Here is a 16,224-nt window from a genome sequence, read left to right as displayed (position 1 = left end):
CAGAAATCTCCACCCCAGGCCCAGAGATTTGAACCGATAAAACCCGCCCAGTATGTACCCACGGCAGACCTGGCTCCGATAGTCTGATGGCTGTGTCAGGAGACTGGCCATGTAAGGGCTGACTGTCCCTATTGGGTTGAGCCCAGGGACACTAACTATGGCTACCGTCAGTCGCTATATGCCAGGAGGCTGTGTGCAACAGGTACCCCAGAGTCTCTAGATCATTTGTGCCAGGTGAAAGTGGGAGACACTCCGGCAGAGGCTCTACTGGACTCAGGGAGTCTGGTGACTCTAGTAAAGGCTACCCTGGGGCGGTCCCCTGAGTATACTGGCCGGGAAGTCAGGGTGATGTGCATCCACAGAGGCTTAAAAGACTACCCCACTGCGCTGGTGTCTCTAACTACGGTGGCCGGTAGATGGACCCACGAGGTGGCTGTCGCCACATATCTACATTATGAACTCATAATAGGTCGAGACTTCCCCGGCTTCCCGGCACTGTGGCCTGCTATGAGAGTGTGTGATACACATGAGACAGGGGTAACCCTAGCAGAGTGGCCCAACTCAGGGGGGAGACCAGAACCCAGGGAACCTGAGACCAAAGGACCAGCGGTAGGGGTGACCGCCACTTCGGTGGGAGAGGGGGAGACAACTCCGCTAAGTGTGATAGTGGGAGACCGGGGTCCTGAATTGGCAGCCCTCAATGTCTCCGGGGATAATTTTGGTACCGCCCAACGTCGGGACCCAACCCTATCCCGCGCCTGGGAAAATGTTTTAATAGTAGATGGTGAACCACAACAAACTGGGGCAGAGTCAGTGTTACCCCACGGGTGGGGTGAGCCTATTGAACAGTTGGTGGTCCCCAAGGCTTATCGCAAGCTTGTGTTAGATCTAGCCCACCAACACGTTTTCGGAGGGTCACCTCGGGCTGCAGAAAACTCAGGATAGTATCCTACAGCGGTTTTACTGGCCCAGCATATTCAAAGAAGTGGAAGAGTTTTGTAAGTCTTGCCCGACCTGCCAGATAACTAACCCCCAGCCACATTTCCATAGTCCCCTAGTACTTCTCCCAATTATCGAAGTACCGAATAGCTATGGACCTCATAGGCCCAGTACCGAAGTCCGCCAGAGGGCATCAACACATCTTAGTCATTCTAGACTACGCCACTCGGTAACCGGAGGTGGTGCCACTGCGACATACCTCGGCCAAACTCATAGCTAAGGAGTTAATGGAGATGTTTTTGTTTTCCCCAGTAAGACTACCTAAAGAGGTTCTGACCGACCAAGGGACCCCTTTTATGTCCAAGGTGATCAGGGAACTCTGTAAGTTGCTGCACATAAAACAGCTACGGACGTCTGTTTACCACCAGCAACCAAACATAAAAAAATATGTTGAAAAAGGTGGTGTCTAAAGATGGGAAGGTTGGGACCTCCTCCTGCCCTATCTCATGTTCTCAGTGCGAGAGGTACCCCAGGACTCTACTGGGTACTCGCCCTTCGAACTGCTATATGGCAGACACCCTCGCAGTCTCTTGGAAGTGGCTATAGAGGCGTGGGAACAACAGCCCACTCCACATAAAAGTGTCATTGAGTACGTTACCCAGATGCAAGATCGGATAGAGACAGTGTTGCCTCTTGTTAGAGAGCATATGGAGGCAGCTCAGCGAGCCCAGAGTCGGGTCTATAATCGGCAGGCTCGGTTCCGGATCTTTAACCCGGGTGATCGGGTTTTGGTTCTGGTGCCGACCGTGGACAGTAAGTTCCTGGCTAGGTGGCAGGGGCCCTATGAGGGACTTGAGAAAATTGGAGATGTAAACTACAAGGTACACCAGCCAGGGCGGCGAATGCCGGAGCAGGTTTACCATGTGAATTTACTCAAACTGTGGAAAGATAGGGAAACCTGTACAGAAGACAGCCCGTGGCCGGGTTTTCTAGGAAAAGAGGTACCAGCCCCTCTGTCTGATGCAAAAGAGGTGGCTGCCACAGTAAAAATTGCTGACAGCCTCTCCTCTAAACAGACTCAGGAGGCAAGGGAGTTCGTTAGTCGGAACATGGATGTGTTCTCGGACCTCCCTGGACACACTTCCATAATCCAGCATGACATTGTCACTGAGCCTCAGGCAAAAGTCTGATTAAAACCATACCGGGTACCCGAAGCTCGGCAACAAGCCATATCGGAGGAGGTGCAGCTAATGTTGCAGCTAGACGTCATTGAGGAGTCAAAAAGTGAGTGTGCCAGTCCTATAGTATTGATACCCAAGCCGGACTGGACGTTGCTGTTTTGTAACGACTTTCGAAAACTTAACGAGGTTTCCAAATTCGGTGCGTATCCCATGCCCTGGGTAGATGAGCTCATCCAGAGGTTAGGACAAGCCCGGTATTTTTCTGTTTTGGACCTCACAAAAGGGTACTGGCAGGTGACCTTAACGGAGGCTTCAAAGAGAAAACTGCCTTCATCACACCTGAGGGGCTGTATCAATAAAAGGTCTTACCCTTTGGTCTGCATGGCGCCCCCACCACTTTTCAGCGACTAATGGACATCGTGCTTCGTCCACATCGTCGGTATGCTTCGGCTTACCTGGACAATATTGTCATCCACAGTACCGACTGGGAAAGTCACCTATCCAAAGTGCAGGCTGTAGTGGACTCCCTTCAGAAAGCTGGCCTAACCGCTAACCCAAAAAAATGTGCGATAGGGTTAGAAGAGACTAAGTACCTAGGGTATGTCATTGGGCACGGAGTCATCAAACCCCAAGTGAACAAAATAGAGGCGATACAGAATAAGCCCCGACCTGTCACTACTAGGCAAATAAAGTAATTCCTGGGAATGGTGGGCTATTACATAAGGTTTGTTCCCCACTTTGCTACTCTAGCCACGTCCTTGACAGTACTTTTGAAGGGACACAAGTCAATGATGGTTCGCTGGGGTGATCGGGCGGAGGAGGCTTTCTCCGCTTTGAAGTCGGCCCTGTGCGGGTCCCCGGTTTTGGTGATGCCCGACTTAAAAGATTTTTTAGTACAGACCGATGCCTCCAATGTAGGCCTTGGTGCTGTATTGTCTCAGGAAGTCAACGGGGAGGAGCATCCCATTGTCTTCCTCAGCCGTAAGCTCACCCCAGCCAAGACCCGATACAGTATAGTGGAGAGAGGCGTGCAAAACCTTCTACGTCATCAGAAGGCGTCTGTATCATCTCAAAGCACCAGTGACCGTCTGTCTTAAAATCTTTGATAACCTCATCCCAAACCTCCTGTATGGCAGCGAAGTGTGGGATTTGGATACATACCCAGACTGCTCAAATCGGGACTCTGGGCCAACAGAAATATCCCACCTAGAATTCTGCAAACACCTTCCCTGGATCCATAGGAGTACGTCGAACAGCGCCTGTCGAACAGAGTCGGGCAGATTCCCACTGTACCTTGATGTCATTCAGAGCCCATCTGCAAAGCAGCAATCCCAGCTCCTACCATCACAAAGCCTTGCTGCACCAAGAAGCCACAGAAAAACGGAGCAACCCATAACAAGTCACTCATACCCGGCCTGCCCAAGCCACCAACCAATACAGTCTGACAAAGGGGGAAATCCAGAAGACAATAAACAAGAGCAAAGAGGAGTATATCAGCGTCTGGAGTAACGTCATAAGAATATCAGAAGCTGACAATCTACCAGAGCCTACAGGGGGAGTAATAACTGGCCCCATATCTGGAATTCCAAACAAAGAGACCAACAGATCCTGAGCCGCTACAGACTGAGTGACCACAGCCTGCTCATTGAATCTGGGTGGCACCGACAGAACTACAAGCCCAGAGAGAGCAGATTGTGCCAGCAGTGCCACCAGGGGGCCGAGGAGCATGAGGCTCACTTCCTGCTGCGGTGCCCCAAATACACAGCAGTGAGGGACGATCACTTTAGGAGACTGTCTGATCTCTGCCTAGACTTCACCTCCATGGAGGAGGAAGAGAGACTCTCCATACTGCTGGGGGAAAAGGAGAACATAGCAGCACAAATGTCAGGGCCTGCCGTAAACTGATACCCCATGGACTCCTATACCCCCACGATGGATGTGTCCCACTCCTACCCATTTATTTCCCACTTGCTATGGCAATGCTAATATGTATTTAGTTGTGCCAATAAAGCTGATATGAATTTAATTGAATTTAATAGCAAGATAGATAGATAGATAGATAGACAGACACCTCCAATTGGCAAACACTCAAATGCAAATTCATTAATAAACTTCTAGTAGTAATAACTGAAGAACGGACAGTTATAAGAAAATACACTCCAGAACCAAATAAAATTACTTAGTAAGCCGGACATGTCAGGAGAGATGACCAGTCCTCTTAAAATGTAGATTTTAGAAAAGACCCTACAACGGGCCCCAGTCCCCGGCAGCATGCTCTCCGCAGACCGACGCCTCTGGGCGATAAGCAGCGCCATAGCCCGGATCGCTCTTCCTGTAATTTATCCAATTGCTAATTTTAGAAATGTGCGGAAAGTCACTAAACAATTATCTGTAATGGACCAGCGGAGCCGTAAAGCATCGAGATATATCTCACATCCTAAAAATATCTAATCTATATTAATGGGAAATGTCAAAACACCCTTATGTGATTCAGAGGCGCTAATAAAGAAAGCAAGCGCCTCTGCCTCTGCCCCATCAGTGGCGCTGCGCAGCAATTACCCGCTGCTAATCACAGCATCACACATTGCTTAACCCCTTCAGTGACCACACCGTCCACAGTCCCAGACAAAAGAAAGGCAATTGTATCAAGCGCTGGTAATTACCTGGAGATTATTGGGGCAGACAGGTGCAAATGCGTCATCAGCCCGGTCTCTGTGTACGGGAAATGAAGCGGCTCTTCCTGGGAAAAGTCATCACAATCCAGTCATCCACTTTAAAGGGTGAGGGAGTGATTGCTATGTACTGATTAGAGAAATTGTTATAGACAGCTCGGTTGAGAAATCAGGAAACTGTGTGAACACGGCCAAGCGAATGACAACAGGAGCATCACAGTGTTCTAATACTTACTTAAAGGGGTTGTCCACATGAAAAATAGAGGACTGCAGCAGAAAGAAAACACCCACTGAGTTGTGATAGGATGTGAGCTCTAGCAGAAGGGACAGGCTTCCTGCACTGTGATAAGGAGAGAGCTGCAGCAGAAAGGATATGCCCCCTGAGCTGTGATAGGGAGAGAGAAGCAGCAGAAAAGACAAACCCCTGAGTTGTAATAGGTAGAGTGCTGGAGCACAAAGGACATGTCCCCTGAGCTGTGAAAGGGAGAGAGCTTCAGCAGAAAGGACACGCTTCTGCACAAAGACTATGCCCTCTGAGCTGTTATCTTGAAATAAATCTAGTAGATCAATTGTAGCAATGAATGGGGAGATTTCTGGATCCATGTGAGGTACAAGGCTGGTTCTAGCTTTGTTACAAAAACACAACGGTGACTACTCTCTGCTCATTCTCCTTGACCTCTCTGCAGCTTTTGACACTGTAGACCACCACCTCCTACTCACAGTGCTCCAATCCATCGGCCTAAAGGACACTGCCCTCTCCTGGTTTTCTTCCTATCTCTCTGGCCGCTCTTTCAGTGTATCATTCGCTGGCTCCACTTCTCCACCTCTCCCTCTCGCTGTCATAGTTCCTCAGGGTTCAGTCCTAGGCCCTCTCCTCTTCTCTCTCTACACAGCCCCAATTGGACAGACCATCAGCAGATTTGGTTTCCAGTACCATCTCTATGCTGATGACAATATACACGTCATCCCCCGACATCACCCCTGCTGTACTACAGAACACCAGTGACTGTCTGTCCGCCGTCTCTAACATCATGTCCTCTCTCTATCTGAAACTAAATCTTTCAAAAACGGAATTTCTTGTGTTCTCTCCATCTACTAACCTACTTAAACCTGATATCTCCCCCTCAGTGTGTGGCACTACTATCAGGCCTAGGCAGCATGCCCGCTGCCTTGGGGTGACATTTGACACTGATCTATCCTTCACGTCCTACATCCAGTCTCTCTCCCGCTCATGTCGCCTGCACCTCAAAAAAATCTCCAGAATCCGCACCTTTGTCACTATGGAAACAAAAGAAACTCTCATTGTTGCCCTGATCCATTCCCGCCTTGATTACTTTAACTCACTATTAATAGGTCTCCCCTTCACCAGACTCTCCCCTCTCCAATCTATTCTTAATGTAGCAGCCAGGGTCACCTATCTGTCCAACCGCTACTCCGATGCCTCCGCTCTGTGCCAGTCATTGCACTGGTTGCCCATAGAATCCAATTTAAACTGCTTGTCCTCACCCACAAAGTTCTACACAGTGCTGCAACCCCCTACATCTCTTCACTCATCTCCGTCTACCACCCTACCCTTGCCCTCCGTTCAACCAATGATTTACGACTGACTTCCACCATTATCCGAACCTTTTACTCCCGGCTGCAAGACTTCTCCCGAGCTTCACCGGTTCTCTGGAACGCTCTACCCCAAGAAATCAGTTTAAAGAGGACCTTTCACCGATTCTTACCCTATGAACTAACTATACAGACATGTGGAGCGGCGCCCGGGGATCTCACTGCACTTACTATTATCCCCGGGCGCCGCTCCGTTCTCCTGCTATGCCCTCCGGTATCTCCGCTCACTAAGTTATAGTAGGCGGAGATACCAGTCCCTAAGTTATGGTAGGCGGAGTCTGCCCTAGCGCTGGCCAATCGTAGCGCAGAGCTCACAGCCTGGGAGGTTATTTTCTCCCAGGCTGTGAGCTCTGCAATGCGATTGGCCAGCGCTAGGGCAGACTCCGCCTACCATAACTTAGGGAACGGAGATACCGGAGGGCATAGCAGGAGAACGGAGCGGCGCCCGGGGATAATAGTAAGTGCAGAGAGATCCCCGGGCGCCGCTCCACATGTCTGTATACTTAGTTCATAGGGTAAGAATCGGTGAAAGGTCCTCTTTAAAACACAACATACACAGTTTTAAGCACTCCTTAAAAACACATCTTTTTAGGGTGGCCTATCACCTCCCCTGATCTAACTCCTCTCCATACAGCCTATTTATCATTTCCTGAACCTCATCCTCCACCAAACTCTCCACTGCACCCATGCACCCAAGCACTTCATACAGTATATTGGCTGCTGACCGGCTCATCTCCCAAGATGGCTGGACCATTGTACAAAACAAGCACTTTTACCTTTTGTGTCACCCCTATCTCCTCATAGATTGTAAGCTCTTGCGAGCAGGGCCCTCACTCCTTTTGTTATTATTCACTTGTCTATTGCTACATTATTTATGACTGTTTGTACATGAACCCCCCGCACTGTAAAGCGCTGTGGAATATCTTGGCGCTAAATAAATAAAGATTATTATTATTGTTAGAAAGACATTGTCATGTACAATATGATATTTAGTTTTCACTTTTTACATCAGTTGTGGGGTAACCCCTTCTCCTCCAATATGTCATATGACTTGTTCCTCGAAAAGGTTATCTAATGTGTCAGTAGGAAAGATAAAACTCTGGTCACACGACCAATACTGAGAATGGACTTCGGTGGGGGCGGCTCTGCAGTTACCAGCTCCGTGCCCTACACAATGGATGTGGCTGTGAAGTTCTGACCCCAACTTCTAGTGCTGAAGCTATAAGGAAAGAGCTGATCAGCGGGGACGCAGGGAGACTCCTGCTGCTGGCTAGATCATCAATAGAAATATCCCGGAGAACCCCTTTCAATTTTGGCAAGGTTGGCGATCCTAATGGAGCATGCCTAGAATTGGCCTTTTGTGATTACAGGCTAAATTTCCCAACCTACATAATCAAAATGTCTTTTGTTTTCCAGGACTATTCGGATAACCCACTCGGAGGGGCTGTAACGCTCGCTCATGAGCTAGGACATAATTTTGGGATGAACCATGACACGATGGAGAGAGGATGCAACTGCAAAGGATATGACAAGGGAGGCTGCATCATGACCCCGTCCACTGCGTGAGTCATTCATATATTACGTATTTTCTGGCACTTTCTGGGCATCGGTAGACGTTGCGGTGGCCGAAGCCTCGAAAACACGTAGTGTACAATGGGTGCGCAATTTTTCAAGTAAAACTGAGGTATTACCTTCAAAACCATGCAGCCATTGCCCACCACGTTTTCAGCGGCACATGGACACCACAATTACTGCCCATACCCTTTACTTGCAGCGGTGTGAGATTTAAGTGATTCACCTTCAACCTACAAGTTTTGACTGTTTGACCTGTAATATTTCTTGCTCCATTGAATCAAATGTATCCTGTTCCTTGTTGGAGGTCATATTTTAGGTGATGTATGGGTTTAGCTTGTTTTACAACAGCATCAAGCTATCTGCTCCTCAAGGTCACATTATCAAATGAGCAGTTAATGGGTATAGAAACCAACACCAATTATACAGTATATAGCATTATATACTCACCATTCTGCTGGTGCAGTCACTGTGTACATACATTACATTACTTATCCTGTACTAATCCTAAGTTACATTCTGTATTATACTCCAGAGCTGCACTCACTATTCTGCTGGTGGAGTCACTGTGTACATACATTACTTATCCTGTACTGATCCTGAGTTACATTGTATATTATACTCCAGAACTGCACTCACTATTCTGCTGGTGCAGTCACTGTGTACATATATTACATTACTTATCCTGTACTGATCCTGAGTTACATCCTGCATTATACACCAGAGCTGCACTCACTATTCTGCTGGTGCAGTCACTGAGTACATACATTACATTACTTATCCTGTACTGATTCTGAGTTACATCCTGTATTATACTCCAGAGCTGCACTCACTATTCTGCTGGTGCAGTCACTGTGTACATACATGACATTACTTATCCTGTACTGATCCTTAGTTACATCCTGCATTATACTCCAGAGCTGCACTCACTATTCTGCTAGTGCAGTCACTGTGTACATACATTACATTACTTATCCTGTACTGATCCTTAGTTACATTGTATATTATACTCCAGAGCTGCACTCACTATTCTGCTGGTGCAGTCACTGTGTACATACATTACATTACTTATTCTGTACTGATCCTTAGTTACATCCTGCATTATACTCCAGAGCTGCACTCACTATTCTGCTAGTGCAGTCACTGTGTACATACATTACATTACTTATCCTGTACTGATCCTGAGTTACATCCCTCATTATACTTCAGAGCTGCAGTCACTATTCTGCTGGTGCAGTCACTGTGTACATACATTACATTACCTATCCTGTACTGATCCTTAGTTACATTGTATATTATACTCCAGAGCTGCATTCATTATGCTGCTGGTGCAGTCACTGTGTACATACATTACATTACTTATCCTGTACTGATCCTTAGTTACATTGTGTATTATACTCCAGAGCTGCGCTCACTATTCTGCTGGTGCAGTCACTGTATACATACATTACATTACTTATCCTGTACTGATCTTGAGTAACATCCTGTATTATTCTCCAGAGCTGCACTCACTATTCTGCTGGTGGAATCACTGTGTACATACATTACATTACTTATCCTGTACTGATCCTGAGTTACATCCTGCATTATACTCCAGAGCTGCACTCACTATTCTACTGGTGGAGTCACTATGTACATACATTACTTATCCTATACTGATCCTGAGTTACAGCTTGCATTATACTCCAGAGCTGCACTCACTATTCTACTGGTAGAGTCACTGTGTACATACATTATATTACTTATCCTGTACTGATCCTGAGTTATATCCTGTATTATACTCCAGAGCTGCACTCACTTTTCTGCAGGTGGAGTTACTATGTACATACATTACATTACTTATCCTGTACTGAACCTCAGTTACATCCTGCATTATACTCCAGAGCTGCACTCACCATTCTGCTGCTGTAGTTAGTGTGCACATACATTACATCATGTGCTGACACTTAGTTACATACTCTGTTATGCTCCAGAGCTGCACACCACAATATTATAGGAACTAAGTTGTCTCCCGCAGAATTATGAATGCAGCTCTGGAGCATAATACAGGTCACAGCACTGTGTAAGATACGTAATGCAATGGTGTTTTTTTTAACTCAACCTTTTATGTAAAAAATGAATAATTTGTTAAATCTAAATATATTTTTTTAATTATACACTAGTCATTTCTAAAACTGTTTTTTTTCCAGATTTCCAGCTTGCCAATACGGACAGGTTAATTTCACATTTTACATGTCTACTTAAGGATGCTAAAAATCTCACTTCCACCTCTGCGTATGTTGTGTTTTTGCAGTAATTGCCCCATAAGATTCCTGACACCGAGGTTTAGTGATGCTGAAACACACTTGTTTTCATTACTGCCACTGCCATGAGCATCAGCAGGAGCGGAGAGCAGATATGTAATCATGGAGAGGATTGTGATTAAGACAGAGAGGGGGGATGTTCGTGTTTTATTTAAAGGCTGCTCTGAAGTGCACCACAAAATATTTCTTCCTGTCAAAGTGCCGTAATAACTTTTTACAGGGAATATCAGGATAAGTGGTAAACCGGTTGCTAAGATATGATCCAAATTTAATATCAGTGACAGGATGTGCTTGACCCCTACCCACCCAAAATACATGGGGGCTTCATGAACTCGGGCAACTGACAGTCTATGTATAGAGACATCACTGAGGCATGAGCTTTGTTTGGACACGTGCCTCTATAATCTTGCTACTTCATTTTCAAAGCTTAAAGGGCACCTATCAGTAGGAACAATTCTATTAAACCAGGCATACCTTCTGGTAGAGTTGATCCTGCTGATTAAAATGATACCTGTCTTGTGAAAATGGGTAGTGGCGTTCCAGAGAAAAAAAAAAGATTTTTCATCTTTATGTAAATACTGCAGTGAACTTAGGGGTGTGTCCTCTCCTCCGTGCACCGCAGCTTCCCAACGTTGGCCACGCCCCTCCATACACAGAAGCCCTCATTCCCATAAAGAATAAGAGTCTGCTCAGGAACGACACAACCGATTTTCACAAGACAGGTATCATTTTACTCAGCAAGATTGACCCTACCAGGCTGTATGCCTGATTTAATAGGGTTGATCCTGCTGCCAGTCTTTAAAGGGATTCTTTCAGCCACATTATGCCTATAGAGACGTTTATAGGTTATGGTAGTTCTCCTATAGCATTGTCACATTTATGATTGCTTTAGTTTTGACATAAAATTGTTTTCATATACCTGTCAATACCCTGCGATTGCGCTGCTCCCCGTCATTGTACCCCTCAGATGCCGCATTCATCGCGGATCGCGGCATCGGATTTAAATAACAGTGTGTAAAAAAAAAATACTTTACCTGATCCAGTTGCTCGCCACATGCTGGCCGCTGCTGTCGTCTTGCTTGAAGATCTGGCGCATGGCCTGTGATGACATCATCATGCCGGCCGACGTGGTGATGCCATACGCCACTGCACACGGGATTTCGTGGGGGATCTTCAAGCAAGATGGCGACGACCAGCCCATCGCGAGCAAATGGATGAGCGAAGTATGATTATTTTATTTTTTTTTACACTATTTCAGGTTAAATCGATTCTCTACCATGAAGCATGAGAAAATTCGGCTTTGCGGCAAATCGAATTTATCCTGAAATTCAAATCAAAGTCCTCTTCACTCAACACTAGTCATCACCTTTGAAAAGAGTCAAAGGGCTGTACCAAACGTCTGTGGAGCCTAGCCGCACCCAATCCGAGGGAGCCCCACCTCCCAAAGTCCCCTCTTAGCTCCTCTGACATCATTCAAAGGACTCAGCCTAATCTCGGCCGAGCGCCTTTACTCCTCACGTAAGCGCCCGCGCGGTCTTCCACCCCTGTACTGGCATCAGCTTCAGGGAACGGACTACGCATGTGGGACAGTTGCCTGTCTGGGGTATAGTCCCTTCACTCTACACTGTGTCTCATAGAACATATGGTTATTTTATTTGTTACTGTATCTCTTTTGTTACATTCTACTCAGATATTTGGGAATTGATCTGGGTATGATGAGAGTTATACTCCATATGAAAAGTGAAACACAGACATATCTTCACTTTCTGCCTGTGGATAGTAAAGGTGAACTGAATAAAGCTCAGCGGGGGCACAGAGCAAAATCATCTAAGAAGATCTCAAGAATCGTTTAAGATGACATTTTTTTTCGGCTTCTCCTACAATGAAAAGAAGGCGAGGGGGCGACTATATTCCAGTAAAAATCAATAAGATTCTGGTTAAAAAGCACAGCAATAGCGCACCTGTCAGGCAGGCTGTAATTCTGAAGCATACCCGTCTATTTGTTGTTTGATGGAAACCCGATAATACATTTCCCTATAATTCATATCTGGCATCCCAAATAGGTTATGACATAAGGAACCGAGCATCGTATGTGAGGGGAATAATCACAGCGAACCATAATGCAGAGAGGACTCCATCATTTACTCTCCCCGTCAGTGTAGGACATGGGGAGAGACACCTTATAAATTCTGCACAACGCGTTTTACAGCGTACTATCCACGCACCGAACCCCCAGATAAACGCAATCTGTAAACTGTAGCAAAATGCACCGTTATCTTCTAGATGGAAATGTTATTCGAGAGACTCACAGATTTGTCATTACGTAGGACAAGTTATCCATTGTACACATGAAAGGGAATGTATCACCAAGATAGATAGATAGATAGATAGATAGATAGATAGATTTTTGTAGCATCATTCACTGATTCTAGGAGTTTATTGCAGGTTTTTACGCCTATGGGTGTATATGTTTATTATTTTTATTATAGGAAAATTATTTATTTAAAAAACATGTTTCTTTTCTTCTTTATTTAAAACAATCATTTACATTTGTTACATTAGTCCCACTAGAAGACTTGAACGTTTCTATACCTGTTTTTACCTACATGCTCCTGTATGGCATTACATTGCAGTCTATTGTAGTGATGAGCGGCAGGGGTCATATTCGAATTCGCGATATTTCGCGAATATTTTTTAGAATATTCGTCGAAAATTCGCAAATTTGAAAATTCACGATTTTCTTTTTTACAAAAAAAAATGGAAAGGTAATGATTGTGTAATATGCAAATTTTCGGATTCAAATTTTTTATTGCGAATTTTTCAAGTTACAACTATTAGACAAAGAAGATTATATCACTATATTAGCTAAATTGCTCTATTCAATTTTTTTTCGAATATTCTCTATATTGCTATAACTTCGTTTTTTCGAATATTTATAATATTCTAAAACAAGAATATATAGCAATATAGCGAATATTCAAAAAAAACGAATATAGAGCAAAATTCGCAAACACTACTACTCCTAAAGTCAAGTATATTGCAGCCTTCTTATTGGCCCACAAGGTAGAAGCAGTGAGGGATCATGTGTACTGATAAAAAAAAATCGAAAAAAATAATTAAAAAAAAATCAGAAAAAATTGGAATATTCGAAATTTCGAATCTTTATAACTATATTCGAAATTTTCGCGAATTTTCGAAGTACCTATATTCGCGATAAAAGTTAGAAATTCGAATATTCGTGATCAACACTAGTCTATTGTAGGTTTGCCCGCTACAGCATGCCTAGTTATGTTCTACAGAATAAAACAAGCAGTATCCAGCACATGCTTTCTCAGCTTTGCTAAAACCACCACATTTTATTTCATCTGGTTAAAAACATCTATGCAAAATCCTTAAAAGATGCTTACGCATTTTGAACCTCATTCATGGGTTCTAAGAAGAGAGGATTCTGACAGAGGCTTATTCCCCTCTCTTCACTGAAACATCATGGACATTTCACCAATGTGTGAGTTTATGGTGGAGTTGGCAGTAATAGCTGTTGGCCAAGCTTATCAGTATGCATGTTATACCCAGTACCTAGTTGCGGGGCCCATTTTTGGATCGTGCCCTAAAGACTCCCAAACCCTGGCTCTGGTACTGCTTGTTTGATGTGAGTCTACTATAGGCTAACTTGGCATTTTTAGGTTATTATAAAAATTTTACTTAAGATTCAATTTGTCAGTAAAGTAGAGATGTGGTTCAGGCCTAGAACAAGCACCCAGAAGGTAGAACATTTCTCACACTTCCAGGCTTTAATTTTTAATATTTATTGAAGTTGTCACATGTTGTCTCTCCATGGCTGCCATATAAAAATAAAAAAATTCTACTCAAGTCACAAGTTCTCTAATTGAATCTCAAAAATGTTTAATTCTTTCGAACCTGAACTTTTTAGAAAATAAAATTCAGGCCAAATACCCGAATTTTAGAATGGATTAGCTTACCTCTACTGAAGATTTACAAAGAAACTGCACATGGTTGGATGTTAGATGAACTCCAGGTGATCAAAATAATAGAAATCACTGTAAAGGTGCTTGCACATTATTCTACAGGTCAATAGGTCCTTGAACAGTTCCACAATGGACTCTCATGGACTACTGCAGTCAGATCTACAACCTCATTGCATCTGAACATTGTAAGGATAGGTGTGATGTAATGCTAAGCCAGGGGCCGCAGTAGAGTTTGCTGTCTATATATAATAACATACGGATAAATTATGTGGGTAGGAGGTCCTTTTGAACCCACCACACATGGTTTGTTACCATCTGTTTCTTTGCACAAAATCGGCTTCCTCCATTTGGACCATGCACTTCTGCCCAGGGCTTCCAATCAGAGTAATTGCCCTGAATTGTGTAAGCTTAAGCCCAGGAGAGGCAAGTCTGATAGTGTAGGTCCCATCTATTGGAAGCCACCTTGTCGCAGGTAGGTGGGCTCAACTAAATTTTGATCAAAAATCTGCACAAAGGTTTCTCATTTTCATATAGTAAGTATAGCAGTGATACAATTGGGATTTATTCATGGTTCCAGTATTTGCTTGTGTGCTTGTGCATGGAGCAGGGTGCTGGTGCATATAGAGTTTGTTGGGGGAAGTGAGAATTCAGAATTCTACACATTTACATAAGAATTAATGTTTTTTCTGTTCTAAGAAGGACATGGAAATGAACATGCACTTGACGTATGCTCGGTAAAAATAAATGTAACTGCTGCATCAATGTCAGGCAACTGCCGCCTAGGCAATTGAGATCATAAGATCAAAAGGGTATAGATGCCCATGACAAGAACGTAGTTCTGCTGCTTTACGGATCACTAGTCAGGCCGCACAGCGAGTACTGAGCACAGCTTTAGGTGCAAGTGAACAAGGAAGACAGAGCAGAGTTAGAGTGGGTTCGAAGGTGGACAACCCAAGTAATAAATGGAATGGGTGCAATGCATTGGGTGCACTTCTTGTGTAATAGTTAGTGTTGAGCGAATCAACTTCGGATCAGAGATCTGAAATTATTTCATTCAAACACTTCGGTTTTAATGCTCTCTCCGTGCAAAATTAAAATGTATTGCCTCAGTGTAGGCAAAATTTGTTTCACCCGAAGTCGCAGTGAATTAATTCGGTAATCACATCTACGTCTTTAAAAACATTTTAAAATAGGAAGTCGGGTTTGGGTATTGTCTGATACCTCGGTACCAAACCTGACTTCGGATTGCTACCCGCTCAACACTAGTAATAACACTAAGAGTTATAGATACTAGGGGGGTAATTTATTAAGACACACGTTTTAGACGCGTCTTAATATCCTCTATAGCTGGCGGTGGATCCGCTGGAGTTATGAAGAGGCGCTGGCCTCTCCATAACTTCGCCGGATCCATCGCCACTTTTAAATGTAAGATAACTTCCTTGTTGGCTTTCATGTAGACCATTTTTTTACACCTAAAACAAGCATAGAAAATGATAAATGAGACGGGCCTGCCCCCTTCCTAGCCCACACCTTGCTGACTTTTTTTAGACCTGGCATGAGGGGGGAAAAGTCGCAGATTGCGGCCTAAAGGACTTTTGTGTCGCAATCTGCGCCAGAAATATGCCTAATATTAGAGTTTTTCTGGTTAGTATATGACCCCCTAGATTTCTGGAGAAGGGTCTTTGAACCAGGGATGTATTCCGAGTACCATTCAACCTTACTATATTACTATACTTTTTGCTGTACTTGTAATATATGGACCTACCAGATTCTGCAGATGACTGTCCTAAATGGGGGGTCTTCTATAGTCAACTCCGAATTCCCAAATAAGAAGTTTTAAAATGGGTTTCCCTGTCAAGTTTAACCAGTTTAAAGACGGCCTACTACTAATTTTAAAAACACTCTAATAAATTTTAAACCGGTTATCCCATGATTAATGTAAAAAATAAAAATCAGA

The 16,224-nt window shown here is 44.3% G+C and overlaps 1 protein-coding gene across 1 annotated transcript in view; it reads left to right on the top strand.

The window, feature by feature from the left end:
• The window catches only part of ADAM12 (ADAM metallopeptidase domain 12), a 583,999-nt gene that overhangs the window by 391,643 nt on the left and 176,132 nt on the right, over positions 1 to 16,224 (top strand). The window contains exon 11 of the mRNA XM_040437739.1: positions 7,823 to 7,968. Within this exon, the coding sequence (XP_040293673.1) occupies positions 7,823 to 7,968 (146 nt within the window). The remainder of the gene's footprint in view (positions 1 to 7,822; positions 7,969 to 16,224) is intronic.

The sequence above is a fragment of the Bufo bufo genome, chromosome 6 (genome assembly GCF_905171765.1).
Source record: "Bufo bufo chromosome 6, aBufBuf1.1, whole genome shotgun sequence".
NCBI classification, from domain to species: Eukaryota; Metazoa; Chordata; class Amphibia; order Anura; family Bufonidae; genus Bufo; species Bufo bufo.
The sequence above is the reverse complement of the archived record's forward strand: the minus strand, read 5'-3'. Positions and strand labels throughout refer to the sequence as shown.